The 23,385-nt window shown below is 40.8% G+C and overlaps 1 protein-coding gene across 4 annotated transcripts in view; it reads right to left on the bottom strand.

Annotated features, from left to right (window-relative positions):
* The window catches only part of SGCD (sarcoglycan delta), a 774,199-nt gene that overhangs the window by 360,828 nt on the left and 389,986 nt on the right, over positions 1-23,385 (bottom strand). For 3 of the 4 annotated variants that reach the window (XM_035012991.1, XM_035012962.1, XM_035012981.1), the window contains one exon: positions 5,459-5,647. In XM_035012991.1, the coding sequence (XP_034868882.1) occupies positions 5,459-5,647 (189 nt within the window). The remainder of the gene's footprint in view (positions 1-5,458; positions 5,648-23,385) is intronic. The other variant, XM_035012973.1, reaches the window with a different exon arrangement.

Genomic DNA, 23,385 nt, shown 5'->3' with positions numbered 1-23,385 from the left:
TGACCCTCAGTGGATCTTTATCTAACTTTAGGGTAAATAAATCATGTTTTAGACATTGCACTGAACAAATTCAATTTGTCTTCATGAAAAATAGCACTTGGCAAATGGGCAGCGTAGTGTACTGATTAAGAGCATGGGCTCTAGAGCCAGACTCCCTGTGACCCAATCCCAGCTTCATCGCTCACTGACGGCGTGACCTTGGGCAAGTTACCACACTTCTCGAAGCCTCCGCTTCCTTACCTATAAAATATGGGCAATGGTGGTGCCGACCCCATAGGGTTTTTGTGAGGACTATACTGGAAAATCATTAAGTTCTGAGTTTTTATTAAACAAATAGACATTCATTTCTTATATAACCACTAATAAAAGGGTTTGAATTTTATAATTTTAATGAATGGAAAGAGAAACAAGTTATCTATTAAATGAGGTATAGAACACTCTAATTTAGAGGACTTATCATGTGACCTGCACTGACCAGGTACTGGGCATCCAATATCCCATGAATGTGATCTGTACAAAGGCAATTTATAATTGACAAGCACATATTGGAAGCCTATTGTATACTGGCACTGGGTTAGGGCTACAAATATAAATAGAGAATAAGCCCTGTTCCTGAGAAGTCCCTGGCATGGTTAGGGCCACACAGCTGTGTCAGGCAACCTCACTTTCCGCTTTGATTCCATCATCTGCAAAATGAGGGTATCTGATGAGGTGACTCCTAAGCTTCTCTTTTGTCTAACAATGAATGACTTCACACTCAACTGGGCTAAGAGATCGTGCCATCTATTGATAATTCCCAAGCCTTTTAAATTTTATCACTTAATAAGCAATTTTGCTAAATGATACTATAGATGATCAATATGGAATATTTGGGGAGGTCTTCGAGGCCACATTATGTGGACTGGGGGTGCTAGACAGTGCTGGCAGCCGCAGCCGCCCTCTATGGAGTGAGATCACACATGGTCAAGGCAAAGCCCAAAAGATAAAACCATAGTGTTCCAAAAGGAAGATACCTTAAAGTCTTAAAGACACCTAGTTTAATGTGTTCATTTCTATACGGAGTCTCAGAGAAAAAAGGTGATATAGTTCATGGCCAGCTAGGCATCTAGTTCCCTGACATTTGACTTTTTTTTTTTTTTTTTTTTTTAAGTAAGCTCTATGCCAAACGTGGGGCTTGAACTCACAACCTTGAGATCAAGAGTCACACACTCCATGGACTAAGCCGGCCAACACCCCGCACCCCTCCCATGCTAGGACTTTTTGTACTGCCCCACAATATATCACAATGGCTAAGAGACCAGTTTCCAGAGCCAGACTGCTTGGAATTAAATCTTTACTCTGCCACCTTAGAGCTATGCGATCACAAATTAAGTTACTGAGCTTCTCCCCATCCTTGTCAAGTTGGTACCACAATATTACCTACTCACATAAGGATTAAGTTAGATAATACTTACAAAATGCATCAGCATAGTGCCTGGCATAAAATAAGCCTTCAAAAAGTTACAATGGCAATGATTATAGCAAACACTAACATAACTTACTATGTGCCAAGCTACATTCTAAATAGTTCATACTCATCATCTCATGTACTCTTCACAACAATCCTATAAATTGGCAGGTACTGCTATTACTCCCAGGAAACCACAGCACAGAGCAGCTGAGGAACTTGACAAAATAAGCAGCAGAAGCCAGATCTGTATGTAGAGCATCCGTCTCCAGAGTCAGAGCCCCTAACCACGACACTATGGCGTAGGGTCTCTCATGACTTTCTGTTGCCAATATCAAGTCTTCCTATGGGTCAGAGGCTGCCATAAATGCTCAACACAAATTAACTCACTGAGTCTCCATGTCACCCTATGACATAGAAATTATTATTAAGTTTATATTGAATGTTTACATGAACACAACAAGGGGATAAAACAGAAGGCTGAGACCGTGGAGGGAGAGGGTCAACAGATACAGTGCAAAGAGAAATGACATGAGGACTGAACATTCATAACTATCAGGGAACTACTCTACGCAGAAAATGTCAATGGCTATTTCAGATGGAAGGGACATGTGTGATCAGATTAGAGACGGTGGGCCGGCCACAAAGACGGCGAGCCTTGTGGCAGCTGTATGGTTCTGTTGAAGAGCTGGATCGTTAGAACAATTAGGGGGAGGAGTACAGTGTAGTGGGAAGGGTTGGGCTTTGAAGTCAAACACTAGCTCTTTTATTTATTAGCTGTGTGTCCTTCAGCACGTCACTTAAATTCTCTGAGCATTTTTTTTTAATTTTTTTATTGTTATGTTAATCACCATACATTACATCATTAGTATTAGATGTAGTGTTCCATGATTCATTGTTTGTGCATAACACCCAGTGCTCCATCTGAGCATTTTTTTTTAATTAAAATGGAGATAATACCTAATTTATAAAGTTGTGGTGAAAATTAAATGAGAGATATTTTAAGGGTCAAGGACAGGGACTAACAGAATACACTAACAGACAAAACATTTAGCAAATAGTAGTCCCCCTGTACAGCACAATGTGTTGATTAACCAGGATAGTTTGAATTACGGGGGTTCACAGTATAGGGAAAACACACACTCCTCCATGTATGGGAAAACTGAGAACCGAAGTGTCATCTTGCTCTCCTGCCTTATAACGAACACCAGAATATTCTGCGAAGAGCACAGGAGAGCAAAACCATGTGTCTTCTGATTTCCCTCTGGGACCAAGAAAACTTGGTTGGCTATTTGTCCAGACTGCTCTAACGGAAGGGCTCTTCCAGGATATATCCTTGGGGATGGCAGAGAACACAAGTCTGACCACAAAGTAAAATTCTGGATATCCAATCTTGGATACGTTGCCAAGTCCTCCCAAGTACTTTCATATGACATCACTCTCTTGGTTCATGATTACTCAGAGGGCTTGATTATACCGTGAACTTTCCCAAATCGCAAATTATTGAATATCCCAGATGTTAAAAAAAAAAAAAATCACTCTTTTCTGTTGATAATATTTTAAAATCCCTGCATAAAATGCTTAACTGTTATCCCATTGATTTCCTTGCTCTTTCACCCGACATAACCAATATAAAATTGGTTAATACCTTATTCTTTCTCAAGATCTTCACGTCAGTAAATTACTATTTGTGGAATAGAATTATAATTCTAAAAGAATATGTTTTATACTGTGATTGATGGAAAAATATGCTTTTAGCTTGCAGGGAAAGATCAATTTTCTGACACTTCAGCTCTAGTTGCTCAAATGCATTATGATTATAAAGCACCAATTATGGCTAATAATGGCATTATTCTCACCTCAGTAAGTACTTGGTTTGGTAAAGCTTTAAGAACTCTCAATTTTGGCAATCAATTTAGTTAACTACAGGGAATAGCCTATTTCAAATAGATTATTACCTTACTGTCACATTGCTCCCCAAGCTCACATACAATCAAAGTGAATTGTCACTCAATATACATTTACATATACCCCTATTAAGCCTGCCAGATAAATACACACTCTAGAAGCCATAGTTGTACGATATCACAGTTTTCAAGATTTGAGTTCATATTCTCCACCACACTCACCCCCAAATCTTTCAGGTTCTATAACTTAACTTCACATGAGATTAGGTAAAAATCACAGAAATAGCCCAAATAAGGGGGGTTAGCGGGTACATGAGTTCCAGCTAAGTTCCGATGGGGAAGTAATGAATTCTATCTTGCTTTTTGGACCCCACCATTCAACTATCTCACCAGCCAGAACCTGGCAATATTCCAGAATTTCTTCCAATCCTTCATCTCCTATATCCTAGTTGAGGTACGCCAACACCATCTTTTAAATAAATGTCTTTTACATCTTTATTCTCCATTCTACTGCCCTAGCTTCAGTCTTCCCTTAATTAATGGTGCAAAACAAAAGCTTTTCCACTTTATAAGTTCATGAAACAAAAAATAAAAACATCACAGGGGCACCTGGGTGGCTCAACCCGTTACATAGCCAGCTCTTCATTTTGGCTCAGTTCATGACCTTGGGGTCCTGGGATCAAGCCCTGTGTAGGGCTCTGTGCTCAGTGGGAAGTCTGCCTGAAGATTCTCTCTCTCCCTCTCCCCTTCCCCCCACTCGTGCGCACACTCTCTCTCTAAAATAAATAAATCTTTAAAAATAATAATAAATAAAAAATAAAAACATCACAGAACACGCACATCAACAGATGGCAATTGTGGTCCTTTGGATTTAGCACCATATGGACTCCGGACACCTCTTAGAGCCATAAGCTCTAAAAAGATGCAGCTCTCACTCTTTTCAAAGTTAGTCCGTCTGTGAAACACAGGGAAAAATTATTGTCCAGGGTGATGAGTATAATAAGAAATCGATAAATGGGGCTACAGGAGGATCAAAGGTTTTACCAGGCAGCTATAGGAACATCAGGATGATGAAGAAAAGCAGCCTAAGCAGAAGATACTGCTCCCGCAAAGGCAGGGAAGTACAACCATGCAGAATGGGTTAAGGCTAAAAATGAACTTTACAATCCAGAAAAGGCAAAAATCCACTATCCTACTGGGGAGTTCCATATGAAAAACCTTCCTGTTAATTGTATCATGGTCACATTTCTTTATCAAACAGGATTTATTTATATTGGCAATCTAATTGTTTACTTTTGATGTCCCAAGAAACAAAAGTAATCTCAGGGCAGCAGCTTACTACCCACTATGCGTTCACTAAAAGTGAAAGTACTTATACTGCCAGAATCTCTCAGGATAACTCCAGAAATCATATTTCCAGAATTTTCTTTTCGTTTAAACTTTAATAAGTAAATGTTCAATGTGCATAGTGCCCCTAACTACCAATAACAAGAATTTCTTCAAAGAAGCATAAACACAAATTCTTTAAAAAAAAAAAAGTGAAGCATAACTACCCTTCCCTCATTTCCATCCTGCTCAGGCAGTGGCAAAGAAAATTGGCCTCCTAAAAATCAAGGAGAATCTCAATTAACCAGAGCAATGAGCTACAAGGTATATATAGACAGTTAAAACTCTCAGATAATCCACAAAGCCTTATTCTACTCAGATATTGCTACCCTCTACCTCACAAACCCTTTCACAATCACTACCAAAATTTGGGAAAACTCAGTACTTTGAATTTGGCCCATATTTCTTCCTGCATTATTTACTCAAAGGGCTTGGAAACTCCAGGAGACAGAAACACAGTTATCAAAATGGAGGGAAAGCATACAAGAGACTGCAAAGGAGGGAAATGACTCTAACTTGGACTCCCAGCCACTGAGGAGTAGAGATGAGACAGAGGCAGATCCCACACATAATCTGTACAGCAATACTTTTTAACCAAATGCCAGGCTGCAAGACATTTTGAATCCTACTACCCCGGCTTTTCCACATTCCTTCTTCTTGCTCCACGCTTTCCCTTCCCCCAAGAAGGGCTAAAGGAACGTGTGTTTTTTTTACTTACAATTGTGAAGTTCATGACTTTGAGAATCCAGATGGTCATGGCCAAGTTCACCAGTATTAAAATCATCAGGAGTAGGACAAAGAAATACAGGCACCTTTTCCGCCAGCCATAAATGCCCACCTTGTATACCTGTGGCCCCTCGGAGCTGGGCATGGTGCTTCGGTGGTGTGTGTACTGTTCCTGAGGCATCTGAAATACACGAGGCGAGAGAGAAGCACTTACATTAAACTGCTGAGAGGGGGGGAAAAAAAGAAAAGAAAAAAAAAAAACCAACTGATGAAGAGATACGGCTGGCTGCTATCTGTACGTTTCCATCCTCCTGACAACTCCAAAAATCTGCTTCCTCTGGACAAAAGTGGCTCCTGCAGACACTGTATGAGTCCCCTCATTTTATGCAGCCATCTCTCGTGATGTATACTGAGACATCCACAGGCACACACACTATGGGAGGAACAGGACCCCTAGGAAGCCATTTTCCAAATGACTCCTAGAATTCCAGCATCTTTGTGAGGGAGATACTCAACCACCTACCCAAGTCCTGAGGGTACAACTGAGAATTTGTCTGAGAAAATAAATGAACCTCAGCAGTCCATCATGGTGGTATGATAAATACTATTCAGGCAATTTATTTGGGGGATAAAATGATCTCAAATGCAATCATCCTGCACTGCCAGAAAGTCAGGGGAAAAAGTAACAATTTTCATCTTCCCCCCTACTTTAGAATTCAAAGGGATGTTGATGGGCACAGATTAAGCCTCACTGGACTCAGGAGTCTTCAAGTGACAGCCTATGCTTAAATGCCTCCCTTGACAGAAACCTCATCACGTGCTGACTTAGTCTGGAGGAGTTACACAATCCCAATTGTGGCCAATCAACTTACTTATTATTTTTAATCAACTCATTTATTTAATAAACATAAAGGAGGCTCAAAGTCCAGGAAGATGTGGGTATGCCTTCCAGGAGCTTGCAGGCTAACAGGAGGAATGAACTCATTAAACAGTGATTATAGTACAGCGAGGTAAGTTAGAAAAATATTTGTCATTACTAAGGAATAGACTAATCCCCCTTAAAGTAATGAAGCTTTCCCTAATCCCTGCTGTTGACAAAATGATCTTTATACTAGCACTACTAATTAGGTGTCAACACAAATCTAAGTAAACTTATCACTTCCATAAAACTCTAAAACCAAAACAAATTTTTAAAATTAAATACAAACAAATCTATGAACGTGTATCATTCAAAAGGGACAAATAACAGACTACTACAAAGGATGATGATTTCCTAAAACTAAGTGGCACAATGTGGTACCCAGTGCTTTAGCACAGCATCTTCAGAGTAGATCATCCCTACTCTGCCATGAGCCACATGACAACATAGCCCCTACAGCTTTTCCCCATGCAAATACCTGCACAACCCTTATTTTGAGAGCTTTACTTCATTTGGCCCTCTTGTAAGCATACTGCATTCCCTAAGAATAAATCTTACCTCTGTTTATTTTCATCTTAGTCAACAGCAATTAAATTTGTGGGGCATCTGGGTGGCTCAGTGAGTTAAGCATCCAACTCTTGGTTTTGGCTCAAGTCCTGATGTGCCTGTCCTGAGATGGAGCCCCACATGGGGCTCTGCACTCAGCAGGGAGTCTGCTTGAGATTCTCTCTCCCTTTCCCTCCTTCCCACTCACTCTCTTTCTCTCAAATAAATAAAGTCTTTAAAAAAATACCAATTAAATGTGTTCTGCGTGGTACCAAAGTGACCATGGTGACAAACACAATGTGGGTTCCTAAAATCACATCCTTGGTTATTAGGTCATCTTCCAGATGGTTGGAATATGATTATTTTACAGTTTCTAGATAATCATTAAAGTGTACACATAAAATCTAAAAATCCCCTTGAGAACTCAAGGCCTTTGGACATAAGTGGAACTCCACTGAAAAACCCATGGCCAATGGAAATGTCCAATGAAGTCCTACATGACATCTATCTTATTCTAACTACCCTAGTGCCAAAATCAGGTTCTCACAAGAGTATTTATTTAAATATATGTGTATGGCATGAATGAGTGAGAAAACAAATGCATAAATGATGAATGAATGAATGATTTCCCGTCTGCTATAAAAGCTTCTGCCGTCTCGGGATATATAGAAGTTTAAGCCAAACACCATGTGGGAGAATCCATTTTAATATCCCTGAACATTTTCACTTTAGCCTCCCAAAGTACTGGGTTCCCAAGCAAGCAGTGAACTTCATGTTACAAGAGCATCTCCATTTCGTTAACTTAGCTCCTTAGAATTCTATAGATTGGGGCTGTGTTGTAACAACATTGAAACACAACAAAGTCATTGCTCTTTTTTTTTTTACACATCAAGATCAATTAGAAGGGGTAAAAATGTCTTCTAAGTTTGAAGGAAATTAGGCCTTTCTTTTCCATTAAAACATATTCTGTAAGTTAAGGAAATGAGCAAAGAATCTTAAAATCTTATCTGCAAGGTCCTTTATTTCCAACCAACTAATTTTAAGAATGAGCTGCTTTAAGACTAGAGCTGACCCACTTGTGCATGGATATAGGGTTTGTGGTAGGGCAAGGACAAAGGTAACAATTTTGGACCCTTGCAGGAATGATGACCAGTGAGAAATTCTTCACAAACCAGGGTGCAGAAGCTAGAGGTATTGGCACCACACCAGTTGCTTTTTCTTTGACATTTGCCCCAACCAATGTGGGAATTACATAATTTAGCTTTAAAGTGGAAGTGACATGTTCAATAAATACTTATAAGAGACTGGGCATATGGATATCACATTTGTGATTTTTTTTTTCTTACAAAGATTGTTAGATATTGACAGAATGCAGTGATTATCTCTATTAGGGTTTCTCAATCCTGGGTGTGCATCAGAGACAGTCGTGGAGATTTTAAAAATCTACATGCTCAGGTCGATTCAATAATAATCACAAAGGTAGGACCCAGGCATCAGCATTTTTAAAGAGTCCCATGTAATCTTAAAGTATAGACAAGGTTGCATACCACCGGTCTAGAATAACATCTCTCAACCCTGACTATGCATCAGGCTCCAAAATAAACTTCTGACAAACACAAATTCAAATTCTGAGCTCTACCATGGAATTAGAATGGTCAAAAAAATTTTTTTTTCCCTAGATTATTCCATAGAGACTACTACTTTAGAGACTACTTCTCTAAAAAAATGGCCTTCAATCTATTTTTTTAATAGTATGACCATTTTAAGACACAAATCATGAAACAAATTCTAGAATATGAAACAGCAAAAAAAAAAAAAAGCAGAGCTTCTCTGAGGGCTTGGAAGAGAACTTGGACTCCTCGGAACCACAGATTTGCCCACCATATTTACTGACTAGCTGAGGTGTTTGAGCCAGGAAGGGGAAGTAGTTCTCTTTCAAGTCATGCAACAAATTAAAAGCCGAGTGGGGATTAGAACTCAGCTCCCTCATGCATGTGTAGTAGCCTGTTCTGTCTACCATAAGGGCTCTTGAGTCTCCAACTGTCTAGTTTAATGAGCCACATAAAACAAAAATGCTCTAGTGTGCCATTCAGAAGGGAAGGGGAAAAAAGAAAGAACAGGGAAGGGAGAAGGCAATTTTGTACAAATGGTGCCAACAGGAAGCTATGACAACCAAGTGTAAGGAAATGGATACATCTGTTAATAATGTTCCATAAAACAGGAAAATTTAGATATGCTGAGTACATTAATTTTTCTAGGCAATACTGAAACATGTTGAAATGATGAAAACAGAAGAAGAAAGATAATCTCCAATCTGTGTTTCCTTTTGATCCTCCCCAGTAGAAAACCCTCTAGGGTATGAAGTTGAAGTTGAAGGTCCTCTCTTGGCCAGGCCCCTTTCATGACTCTGGGAGGTACCCCAGTAATGCATTAACATTATCACCCATTTTTATAAAATTAGCTTAAGATGTTTTAATTACAACTAGTTAAGACCTTGTATTTTTCAAACTCCCTTTTTGTTGGGTGGATTTGGAGGATTCCCATTAATTTTGGAGCTCCAACTAACAGGAAGGTAAATTGGGGGTTCCTATGATTTGTGTGTAGTAAATGTTTATATCATTTGCAGACACTTCCCTATAGAGGTACATTATTTTCTAGCCCTCCTAGTGTAGGAATGTCTTCCAGAAATTCTTCTTTCGCCCTTGGTGTCAACTCCCCAAGCAGGGTGTGGTGAAGGTACAGGACCAAAGCACACAACGTGATGTAAATATGTCCTATAATGGCCAGCACCAGAAATATATGGGTAGTGCAAAAGCCAGAAGCTAGGTGCATTTTTTTTTCAATCATCAGATATGTAAAATTTCAAGTAGGATTTAATTCTGACACCTAGTCAAAACAGAAATTCTCTCCTGACAAGAATATATTCAATTCAGCATATAAAATGATAAATGCTCCACCATTTTTTTTTAATGGGACTCATGGAAAACAAAATTGGAATTTTTATGTTTGTGGCTTATACATACTGTGTGTTTATATTCTGTATGTAAAGTTGCATTCTTTACATATCACAACCAGCAATTAAAAAACCTCAGTTCTGCTGAAATTGCCATAAGAGACAACGATCTTTCTATTGTCTGTACAAGAAAGTGACAATGCCAAACAGCTGTCATATGAAGAGGCAATCAAAGGCTATGCAACCAGAAAGTGTGGAAAAAGTATGTCAGGTAATTATTCACAATATTATTTTTCTAGATTTTATGATAGGCCTTTTAAAATTAATAATTTAATTTCCTTTCTCATTCTAAGTATATTCATGTTTTTAGTGTGTTTGTATTGGTAATTTTTTAGGGTTTTTTTTTCCCCCTTGAAATAGCCCAATAAATTGGTTAGGCTTCAGGCCTCATGAAACTTGGCTCCTCCTCTAGTCCCTCCCATAAAGGACCCCCGGCATATGGCAAGACCTCAGTGTACCACCACCATGAGCCATCACCGCTTAGCTGAGCACAGTGGATGGCACTGTTTATCTGTCTTCCGCTGGGAGTGATTTTTGGACTTTTGAGTAGATAAGAATACTTTGCAGAAATTGATTAAATGCACATTCCTAGGCCCCACACCAAGAAAGTCTAACTAATTCAGTAAGTCGGCCATGCATCCCAGGAATCTGTGTTTTTAACACACACCAAAATCGATTCTGATACTTGTGGCCCAGAGACCATGCTTTGAGAGCAAGAATTTAGATCGAACATAGAGACATATCCCTGGCCCAGTCTTTGCCTCTACTTGCATTGTTTCTCATGAGATCACCCATTTTCCTCCCATGTCTCTCTCTCTCTCTATATATATATATATACACACCACACATATATACATACATATATACATATATATACATACACATTACACACATTTTTTTAACCCTGCCATTCTTCACATTTTCACTGTGTTCTTGCCCTGGAGCTTTTGTTTCCCCTGTCCTCTTTCAGCATTATATTGAATATTATGCCCTTTGCAACATTTGGTGTCTTGGTTTTTAAATGTGCAGAGATCTCCTCTGACATGAAAAAGAAATCTCAGCTTACCTGCATCTGCTGGGGTGCACTAGGCATGTGAATTTTACAAAGGAGCCCCTCTATATCCAAATACACTCTCTTCTTGGGAATCCTAAGACTAGTACCTTTCATCAGTCTTTGGGAACTTCTTTACATTGTTATACAACATATTTTACAGTGATATAGGTCATCCCTCTGAATATAACCTAAACGCTTTTAAGTATTTCAAAGTTCTTTGAACCAGGATGCCTGGGTGGCTCAGTCATTAAGCATCTGCCTTCAGTTCAGGTCATGAGCCCAGGGTCCTGGGATTGAGTCCAGCATCGGGCTCCTTGTTCAGTGGGGAGTCTGCTTCTCCCTCTGCCGCTGCTTCCCCTACTTGTACTGGCTTGCTGTCTTTCTCTTTCTCTCTCACACACAAATAAATAAAATCTTAAGTGAACGAATGAATGAATGAATAAAAGTTCTCTGAACTACAAGAGCACCTAAACAACAGTGTGTTTATGTGTGTAATTACATGAAATTTTATGTGTGCGTGTATATACGTGCATAGTTATTTGATGAATGAGTAAAAATCAAGCCAAGACCAAGTAACAAAACACATCCTCCAATAACAGAAAGCTATAAGGTCACAAGTAAAAAAGTGAAAATTTACACAAGTTGACTGCCTTTCCAATGCACATTAGATTATACTGATGCAAAGTAGGCTTAAATCCAAAGCATTAGTCTATTCCTTTATGGGGCTATGTTCAGTGTTCACCTGTTTATAAACATATCCAGTTGAAGATAATGTATTTTTTGCACACAAAATGTAATAGGATTGTATTTTCCAGAGAATGAATACAGAACTTTCTGTTGTTCTGCCATTAGATAGGGAGGAACTACAGACAGTTGAGGCAATGCAATAATACAATAACCAAAGATAGTCATGGATTAAAGTAGCTGCTAAATATAATAGATGTTGAGTTTCCAAAGAAGGACTTTTTTTTTTTTAAGATTTTATTTATTTATTTGACAGAGAGAAAGCACAAGTAGGCAGAGAGGCAGGCAGAGAGAGAGGGAGAAGCAAACTCCCCACTGAGCAGGGAGCCCGATGCGGGGCTCGATCCCAGGACCCCCAGGGATCATGACCTGAGCCGAAGGCAGCCGCTTAACCGACTGAGCCACCCAGGCACCCCAAAAGAAGGACATTTTGGATGGACATATTCTAAAGCATGGTTTTGAGAGCTATAACCTCCTGGTCCCACACATCCAAATGTTCTTACCTGGGATCATGTAACATTATAGAATCAAGGCCTGATACTAATTTAATGTGTCAATCTCAAGAACAGTATCTGTCTTAATGACCTAGGCTTGTGAACAACCTTTTCTTGGGCTGTGTGTTTCACTTCGGCCATTGCAGCCACCACCAATACCTTAGTGACTTTCTGATGCCCATGAAGCTTTTCTGAATGGCCTCACAAATGCCCAACATCAGTCAAAGGTGCCATTGGAGTATTTCTACAAATCCCACGTTCATGGTGAAGTCCTCACAAAGATCCTCAAGCCAGGCTCAGCTTAACTGGTCCCTGAGCCCAATAGCTACTGCTCTTCTAATTAAGGACACTGCATTTTATGTTTAGCTTAAGCTCACCAACACTAAGCTTCAGAGTGATAAGTCCCACTTCTTTGACAAGCTTTGATGTCTTAACACAGAAGCTTACCTGACTGTACTCAAGCGCTCATACATTTTATACCCTATTGGCTTTCCTTCCTAAATCTAATTGGTACCAAATAGCTACTAGACAATCCTATATTGCCCCAGCTCTTACAATTCATCAGTTGATATATGAAAGACGGAAGGTAGTGGGGCAAAAACTCACAGAGCTGGCAAACTGTGTGAGGCTGAGAGCATATTCCAGGCTAATACTGATAAAAGCCCTCGCTTTGTCTGTATTCAGTGTTTTCACTTCAACAGGTTTCTTCCCCAGGAGAAGAAGACATGTTTTCCTCTTCTCCCCCTCACCCCCCAATAAAAGAGATACCTAGAGAATAGTTACAAAATCTGCATTATCCGTTTACTATGAAAGAACACTCTGTTTTGAGAGATGATTAAAAAATAATCCACAAACTTTCTAAAGACATATATAATGCCATCAAGTTTCCTGATGATTTTTCTCTTGGACCTATAAAATTTTGTGGGCCATGATCTGCTCTACTAATAAGGTAGAGTTGAGAACAAAGAGGCATTGACATGCATTTTACTAACGCTTGCTAGTCTCTTCTGCCCACTAGGTTTTACAAATATCTTGTTCCATAAGGGAATTTATGAGAAGGTCAACAAGTGCAACTCTTTGTAAAGTTACACACGAGAGAGAAGAAACAGGGCAGAAGACAGACCTGGCCTTCGAGAAAATCCCCAATAGTAATCTATTTTTTCAACAAGGAGAATATTTTCGATCACCTATTATGTGCCAAGTACCACAGCAGATCCTAGGGATACATCGGTCTTCAAAAGAATGAGTAGGATCGCGTTTCTGCTTTCTTCAAGCTCGTACTTTCATGGGAGAGATGGACCATACTCAAGTAAACAGATTAAGCCATTATAACGAAGTAAGGTGTTAAGAAGGAAACTGAAGAGGGTTCCATGGTAAAGAATGGAGTGCACCTGACCACGGGAGACCATTCTGACAAAGTGAGGATGAAGGTGAGAGCCAGAGGTAAAACATGTTTTTCAGCAGAGGACACAGCAAGCATTCTGGTCTTAAGGGCCTGCTTAAATTAAGCAGGGTGGCCGGCAAGATGGGCACTGAGTGAGCTCAGAGGACAGAGTAGAGACCAGTTTGCAGAGAGGCTGTGCTCCCACTACACCTTACCTTATAGGTTATGATAAGGAGTAATGAATTGAAATGGCCCAACTAATAACTCTATCATCTTCAGAACTAAGACAAATAATACAAATCAAGTGAGCTAGGGTTTGTGGATAATGATGCTGCATGTTCATATTTCCAGCACATTTACAAGTAAACATGAATCACATCTCTGTAGACGATTATAACCAGTTTATGGAAATAGCAGGCCCACATTCCCCTACAGCTGCATCACACATCTGGAGTCTAAGTGGAATCACAGTCATTTTGGATTATCTTGGCACATAAATAGTTTTCCATTAGCCATGTTAATTTTGAGGTCTATGATTTAAAACTCTCTGCTTTCCAGGGTTGTTTTCATTCAGCCATCCATACAATACATTTGTCTTGGTTTGTTAATATTTGGCACAATTTAGAAAATTGTAACAAACTCCTCTCTTTTAGTTGTGATATAACAATCAACACTTTTTTGTTGTAAAATTCATCCATGAGAGCAAATGCTTGTTTATGTGACATGGTCTAAGAACTAAGAATGGCCTCTTCTTTTTAAGCACATATGTGAATTAATTTAAAAGTTAGGTATTCCATATTTCAGTTTTTTAAAAATTGGAGTGTTGAACAATTTTCTCTGAAAAAAAAATTAGACAAGTGCATATATTTAAAAAGGCTTAAGAGTATACAGTCAAGAAGAATGTTTTTTTTTTTGTTTTTTTTTTAAAGATTTTACTTATTTTTCAACAGAGAGAGAGACAGCAAGAGAGGGAACACAAGCAGGGGGAGGGGGAGAGGGAGAAACAGGCTTGCTGCCGAGCAGGGAGCCCGATGCAGGGCTTGATCCCAGGACCCTGGGATCATGACCCGAGCCGAAGGCAGATGCTTAACAACTGAGCCACCCAGGAGCCCCAAGAAAAAATGTTTTTAAAGACTTATTTGAGAGAAAGAGAGACTGAGAGTGTGTGCATGAGGCGGGTGCTGAAGGAGAGGGAGAGAGAGAATCTCAAGCAGACTCCCTGCTGAGTATGCAACCCAATGTGGGGCTCGATTTCATGACCCTGACATCGTGACCTGAGCTGAAACCAAGAATCAGATTTTTAACCGACTGAACTACCCAGGCACCCCTCAAGAAAGTTTTTTCATTCACACTTTCAGATTTCCTCCACAGAATCAACTATTACCAGCCTTTTTAATCTTTATGACTATGTTCAACACATATACAGGCTTAATTCAATATGTCCATTCAATATATACATACACGTTTAAATTTTTCCTTTTTTACACAAAAAAGGGCATATTTAATGCTCTTTATCATTCTGAATCAACTTGGTCCACTTAATACAGCTAAGTGATAGTCCCATGAAAACATACAGAAGTTTTTTTTTTTTTTTTAAGTTAAACAGTTTTAAATTATATGGATGCATGATATTTAACTTAGCCAACTCCTTAGTGATGAGCACTCAGGTTGTTTCCAATAATTTTTTGTTACCCCTGCTTATTTTAACAAATAAATACTTACCAGGTATTATCATGTATGGCACTAGACATTAGCAGTAAAAAGATGCCCTGCTTCTTGGACCTTCCAGTCTAGTGGAGGCAACAGTAAAAAGATAAACGACCAAGCATGTAATTTTAAAGTTAGCCTTGGGAAGAAGTCTTTGGAAGGAAAAAAGGAAAGCAGGAGAAGGGGACAAACAATGAGTGGGAGGCTCCTGTTTCTAGGATGGTCAGGGAAAACCTCTGTCGTGGAGAGATTTGTGGGGGAAAAAAAAGGCATCAACAAGTAAGAAAGTAAATCATAAGGACATCTGGGTGAAGCACTCTTGTCAGAGAAAACAATAGAAGTGCAAAGGCCCTGAGGTGGGATTTTACTGGGCAAGTGTGAAGGACAACGTGGCTAGACCAGAGCAAAGAAGGAGCAAAGAGTTTGACAATCAGATTGGGAGTGCAGGCAGAAGGGGTGCACACTGGGTCTTACAAGCCACAGGGAAAACCTGAACTAGGATACAGATTGTGATGGTAACTATCAGAAAACTGAGGCTCGGAGGAAGAGGCTCTGATCTTCACTTTGCGATCACTCCAGCTGGTCTGTAAGTAACAGACCACAGGGATGAGAATGCAGATGGAGAAACCAGGTGCCTGTGACTACTGCTATCGCCTAGGGTGGGGGGACAGGAGCCCAGACCAGGGCAGAGGTAAAAGAGAAATTGGCAAGTTAGTACTGTATTTTGAGTCTATTTGGAAAGTAGAGCTAACAGGATTCACTGCTGCCGGAGACAAAGACTGAGGGCAGGAAAAGAACAGGAGTTGGGGAATGCTAAGGGTCTGGCGTGAGCAGTTGGGTGAAGGATGGTACCATTCATCATGATGGGGAACACTGGGGCATAGTAGGCTCATGGGCAGGAAGCAAATGGAGTGTGTGGAGGGGGGAGAGAGAGAGAATGCTGTTGAGTCAAGTTGATTCTGAAATGCACAGAAAAATCTAGGGGGGTGGTGTCCCAAAGGCACTTTGAAAGGAGTCTGGAATTCAGGGGAAAGATAGGGCTTAGAGTTTAAGTGTTTAAGTCTCCTGTAAATGAATGTTATTTAAAGCCCCAGGAATGGAGCATACATGTTTCATGTACGTCCAAATAGGCTTCTCAGAGAAGTCCTAAGAAATCGAATTGCTTGGTCAAGCTACGTGCGTGGGAGGAGGGGTAGTGTTACAGATACTAACAAAGTTCTCCTCCAAAGTATGATATGTCTGATATTTAAATTCAAAATATTTATTTCTGGTGAACTGGGAGATATTTCAATATAATCATGACCATCAATTCTCACTGTCCCTGAAATGTAGAAGTATAAAGTGCAAGCTGAAGTAGGTTTAGATGGAAATATATTTTTGAAACGCACATACGTATTTGTACTAGGCAGCATTAGATATATGAGCTCTACATTCTGGTAGCACTCTGGGAGACGGATATTACTAAAACTACTTCATAAATTAAGATCCTGAGGTACTGAAGAGTGAAGGAGAGTCCTCAAGGACAGCTCTAATTAGTACACTGGGTTAGGGTCTTGACTCAAACCGAGGTCCAGTTTTCTTTCCATTGCCCAGGGGATGCGGCAAAGACCTGCCTTTCCCTGAATGTAACACAAGGTGTTTAGAATTACCATCTCTGTGTATTTAGCGTGGAGTGCACTTAAAATGGTGAAAGCACTGCCACCACTGGACAAATCTGTGTTTTCCTTCAGATCCTCCCCTGGGACTGTTCTGGGCATTTGGAATACATCCATGAGCTGAAACATAGATGCCTAATCTCATGGCAGTGTTGGGAGAGACAGATAAACATGAAAACCAAAGTATATTATACTTAGATTACAGGGGATAACTACTATGGACAAAGGACTGCCCCCCCCCCCCCCCCCCGCCCGCCAAAAAAAGAAAAGACAGAAAAAGTGCGATTAGCAGTCCAGGGATGGAAGGGGGAGCAGAGCAAGTTCAATTTTTAAAAGACTGAGAAAGGTTAGCCTCATGGAGAAGGTAGTATTGGAGCAGACTTGAAGGAATCTTGAGAGTCCCTGAAGCTTTGGCTGCATGTAAAACTCAACACAGTTCTTGATGTTGCAAGTTGAGGACTAAAAGAGAATGTGTATACTGAACACCCTTAGAGAGGACAAATAATTTCAAACACCTGACCGCAATTTTAATAGTGTCATTTTCATATGCAAACGAAGCTACATCCACCCACCATGGCCTCAATGATGGCCAGCTGTTTGTTTTGTTTTGTTTTGTTTTTAAGATTTTATTTCTGTATTTGACACAGAGAGAGAGACAGAGAGAGTAGGAACACAAACAGGGGGACTGGGAGAGGGAGAAGCAGGCTTCCCGCTGAGCAGGGAGCCCGATGCAGGGCTCGATCCCAGGACCCTGGGATCATGACCTAAGCCGAAGGCAGACGCTTAACGACTGAGCCACCCAGGCACCCCAATGGTCAGCTTTCTTAAGAGGAGCGATGGTCCTTTTCAGCAAAGCAGCTGTGTTGTACAAGGCCAATGCCTCTTAAATCCCCAAGATGACTCTGACCAGAACCAGATAATGACAATCCTAGTCGAGCTACTATATAGTTCTTCTGTGATTTGGGGACCAAGCTATATGATAAAATAATAATGACCAAGCTCAAACACTTAAGACCAGACAATGAGACGCAAGCTTGAAGGGAACACAGACAATATGAAACCCAATCATTATTTAACAGATGAGAAAACCAGATTCAGGGAAATCAGAGTAAGTCAGGAACAAGGCCAAGGTTGGCCCAAGAGATAACCACAAGTTCCTCACAAATTCCAGGCTTCAGGCTTTTCAACTGTTTGACATCACTTTCATCAACCATCAGGCATGCACCTTTTGAACAACACCCAAAGGCAGATCACAGCAAAGCCTTCAGTTTGCTAGCACAAAGAGAGCATGCAAAACTGATGACCGACCCTTGTGTGAAGGCTACCATGTGCCAGAAACTGTTCAAAATACTTTACTGAACTTCCTCAATCCTCACAGTCCTAGCATTCTGAGGTAGGTACTATTATTATCCCTGTTTTACAGTTGAGGCAACAGCTGAGAAACAGAGAGGTTAAATCACTGACCCAAACTCACTCAGCGTGTTAAAGACATCAAGATTTTGAGCTCAGAGTGTCAAGCTGAAAGACCAATTCTCTTAATTCTTGTGTTAAAGGCTTCCACATCCATGTTTATACTTGGGTCAGAATAGCATCAGGACTCATTCAAAACATGTCTTTGTGACAGTCTGAGCTCAAATTTCTCAACATGGATATTAATTTTAACACAATTCATCAAAAAAAAAAAAGACAATCCATCAATTCTACAAATACTACAGCAACTACGGTATTTCAGGCAGGGTACATGTTTCCTAAGGACAGGCAGTTTTCCCAGGTAATAAGCCATCTCTCATAGGTCTCTGAAACCCACAAACTTTTAGAGCATCATGAAAAACAGCTGCAACAAATTAGGCACAACCTTTTATAATGACTCAATAGTTGCAAAAAATTAGCATCGATCCAGTAGATTCTTTCTTGACAATTGTGTTTGGTAAGGATCTTTACCTGTGCTCTCAAGTATCTGCAATGAAATCTGTGGTCTGAAAGGAAATGCTGTTCCATCTCATTTTTAGTCATGTTATTTTTTGTTTAAATCAAGGTGTCCAGAAACAAACACACTAACAATAATAGTGGAGTTATTATGTACTTGGCTAAGCACCTTGCATGCCTCCATGTATGTATGTATATAGGTCTACTGAGCTATATCTTAGTTCCAGTGAAATGCACAGATATTAACTATTCAGATCAAGTTTTACAAATCTGTACATCTGTGTAAACAATATTTGATCAAGGTAAGGACTGTTTCCATAACCCTAGAAAATTCCCTCATGCCCCTTCCCAATTAATCCCCATCCCCAGAAGAAGAGACTGATCTGATTTCTATCATTTGAAATCTCATGTATAATCCTATGATGTGATTACTCCGGGGAATATCTGACTTCGAAACCTGTCCTCTACACATGCTGTCCTACTGCTTTTTTGCTGAGTAGAGACCTACCCATCTAAACAGTGCCCTCTAAGAGAATTGGGTCATAATGCCTTACTTTCTTTCCTATGCATCTAGAATGGTACTTTGTACACCACCCTTAAACTGGAAGAAAAAAAAAGGTCGTCCAAATCATTTTCTATTTTCTGTGGTTCAGACATGAAACCCTATTGAGAGACTATTATTATAAACACCTACATATCAGAAGGTGGGGTTAGTGAATAAAGTGGACACATACCCTCTCAAAGGAACAACAACTGCTCAGATTGTACTAACTGCCAAGCCGTGGGAAACCAGACCAGAGGTGCCCTCCTTCGGCTCTTCCTAGATTATCTAGATTTGTGCATAATATCTCAGAATGTCCAAATGCTTTGTAATTAATTAAAAAAAAAAACAAAACTTTGTGACCCCAAATAGTGCCTATGGGTCAGCACTCAGACTTCCAGTTTGTGACCTGCTGTGTGCATCCTCAGCCTGGGAAACACCAGGTATAGCTTTGTCCACAACAGAAGTGATGCCACAAATCTCTGAAGGTCACGTCCAACTTTCAGAATTAATGTTTGTTATTACAGGGTCCAAGTTATGAGCAGATCCTGTTCCTGGCATTCCTGACCACTGAGGGAAGCAGATGACTTGGGTCTGAACCGAGCAAAGAACAGAGAAGAAACATTCTCAAAAGAGAGAAAAACTGGCAACAGGAAGATAGAATGAAATTTTTAAAAAGAGAGAAAAAGCTAGAAAGAGTCCAGGACAAGAGAGATGATGGCCGACGACACCAGGTAAGAACAGGAAGGAAGGGAACACAGCGTGGCGGGGCTCCTCAGCTATGCCTCAGCTTTAGGCGATCTTCGCTCACTGAACATGCCATGCCCAATACCGCAACCCTAACTGGAGTTAGGGCAGCAGGGTGGTGTCCAATGTTTGCTTGGACTAACGAGCTACCAACTGGTATTTGTTCACCCTGAGCTCAAGAAGACCAGTTTCAGTGGCTCAATACTTCCAGCCCAGCCAGTAGCTAACTATACTTTGTCCAGGAGTTCAGAAATAGGTTATTTGGAAGTCAGGGTTCTCACGAGAGAGTCTGAGCCTACCACCCGGCAAAGGAAAGTGGTCTGAACAAAGAGGGAGTTTCTAATCCCCGGCAATATGGTTTTTTATCAGGAACCTGTGTTTGTGTTAACAGGTACCACTGCATTATCGGTTAAGAAGAAGAAGAAAGCCAAAGCTTCTGCATCCACCCGCACACCCGGAGCTACTACCAGCAAAGATTTCCAAGATTTAGACACTGGATTTAGACACTTCACGAACCACCGTGACACGTTCCTCCCAGAGTCCTGCAAACCTCTCTGACAGCAGGTCAGGGGCCACAGATGACATGGTTTCCTTTATATAAGGGGGTTCACACTTGGCAATGGGAATTTGAAACAGTAATGAAGACGATCACCTTTCTGTGTGGCAGCAAAGGTGAGAGAAAGAGGACAGTGGAATCTGTCGAGAAATTCGGGCAACACAGAAAAAGTAACTTGGATAAATCAGTATAAAACGTTCTCTCCTCTGCTTATTGTGCCCATACTTCTTTTGATCTTGATTTGCCTATTTCATTCTTTGCTGGTTTCTCTCATGCTCTCTCAGTTAATATTAAGTGTGTGTGTGTGTGTTTATCTATCTCCTTCCGCTGTAAGATCAGCCTACCTTCCATTCTTCTTTCTTACTGCACTGGTTCTCCCATAAAATCACTCTCTTCCCCCTTGGTTAATTGACGCTTGGTGTTCTCTGTTCATGGAATACACACTTGGCGGATGACTGGAACAGAGTCCAGGGAGCCACACTTTTGTCTGGAGGAAGTTAACTGGAATGTGTTCAAGAAGGATAAAGAGAACAGCAGAGGAAACGGTGAGGGACAGATGAAATAATTCAAGATGCCCAGCCTTGGGAAAGGAAGACGAAGACATTCATAAGGAAATTGGAAGGCTTTAGAATTACAAAAATCATAGATTATGAGAAACAGAATACTCTAGAGGCATCTGATCCCATTTTACAGGTGGGAACACTGCGATCCAGTGATCAGTGAAGTCAGGACCTAACCCAAGACTTCTGACTACCTCTACCTTTACTCCCTTTCTTCACCTCACTTCTGCATGAAGTACCACCACCGATCTCAAATGTGGCTCCAGAGCCCATGACAATGGCCACAGGTTACAAAGGACAGACATCCAATTTGGCTCAGTTTGAGGAGACTTGAGGCGAGAAATGAGACCGCTGCTGCTCCACAGAGTAGTGAGGTTCTCTGTCATCAAAGGCACCACCATCCCCTCTGGCTGGTATCTGTCCATTCTGCCATAAATGGCGTCCCTGCACTGGATACTGACTTAGCCATGGCGGTGGTCAACAAACTCGGTTCTGTGCACCCGTGTCCGGCTGGCCTCAAAAGAATCACTTGGAGAGCTTTTAAAAATATGGAGACTCCCCAACACTAATTTCTGAAATTCTGATTCAAGAGGTTTTGAGAAATGGTGGAAGCTGGTGATTTCTGAGGAATCTTCTAATACTAAGATCCCATTACAATAGGATTTTCCCTTTTACTGGAAGCAGGCTTCTGAAGTATCACTAAGCTCTCATTACTGAGCCAATGCACGTAACATGTAGTCCACACCAGACCTATGGTCAAGGAGCAAGCATTGCCATGGTCTCAGCCTGCCTGTGTCCCTTATGCCGTCTTTTGATCTCAATGTCCACTTTTCTGATCTCAGTGTTTACATCTTTGAAGTGGAAGAAATGGATTATGAGAACAGTGTTTTTCTTTTTTTTTTTTTTTAAGATTTATTTATTTATTTGAGAGAGTGAGAATGAGAGAGAGAGAGCACATGAGAGGGGGGAGGGTCAGAGGGAGAAGCAGGCTCCTTGCTGAGCAGGGAGCCCAATGCGGGACTCGATCCCGGGACTCCAGGATCATGACCTGAGCCGAAGGCAGTCGCTTAACCAACTGAGCCACCCAGGCGCCCGAGAACAGTGTTTTCAAAAGTAGTTGTTTATTCTTTTTTTTTTTTTTTTTAAGCATGGGTACACGATCCAGTTCTGGGTGTGTATTCTGAGATGTGAAGGGAAGTCTACATGGGAGAAGAACCCTTCCCGATTGAAGGGGCCAAGTCTCATGAGGGGAGGTGTTTTTCCCCTTTATGCCCTGCCACCTTTGCTCTGACTTGAACATGATACATGGACATGAGCATGGGAAGTTCAGCTGAAGAGCTGAGGATGGTAAAGCAGAAAGGCAGCTTTGGTCCCTGGGGACATTCCTCAGCGGACCCAACAGCTCTGACTGTCTAGGCATGCCTACACCTCTACACACCTAAAGTAAGGCCTTACACATTCTGACTTCTGTGAGCAGAGTTTCTATTACTTGCAACCAAACTCAAGTTTCACCTATACTGCATTAAAACTCTTTCAGATGAAATCTCTTACAAACCTCCAATATATGACACAAGTAGAAGTGGCTACATTAGAAATGCTAGAAATACAGGGGCGCCTGGGTGGCTCAGTTGGTTAAGCAACTGCCTTCGGCTCAGGTCATGATCCTGGAGTCCCTGGATCGAGTCCCGCATCGGGCTCCCTGCTCAGCGAGAAGCCTTCTTCTCCCTCTGACCCTCCCCCCTCTCATGTACTCTCTCTCATTCTCGCTCTCTCAAATAAATAAATAAATCTTTAAAAAAAAAAAAGAAAAAAAAGAAATGCTAGAAATACAGACAGGGTATTTCCAGAGCCATTCTTCCCCAGATTCCTGCAGAGGTTCTTCCACGGAACCAGAACCAATCAGGATCAGCATCTCTTTCTGTGGAGTCCCCGTGAGGGATCCTCAGATCTTCCCCGAGATTGGAGAGTTCTGCATCAAACTTGTTCTTGGGTTTTTCTTTTGATGTGCTTATTTGCGTGAATTTTGTCCTAGAAAATACAGATCCCATTCCCAAGCAATGGCTACTCCCATAC

This window comes from Mirounga leonina, unplaced genomic scaffold (genome assembly GCF_011800145.1).
Source record: "Mirounga leonina isolate KUSES-001 unplaced genomic scaffold, KU_Mleo_1.0 Mir_104, whole genome shotgun sequence".
Taxonomy (NCBI): Eukaryota; Metazoa; Chordata; class Mammalia; order Carnivora; family Phocidae; genus Mirounga; species Mirounga leonina.
The sequence above is the reverse complement of the archived record's forward strand: the minus strand, read 5'-3'. Positions and strand labels throughout refer to the sequence as shown.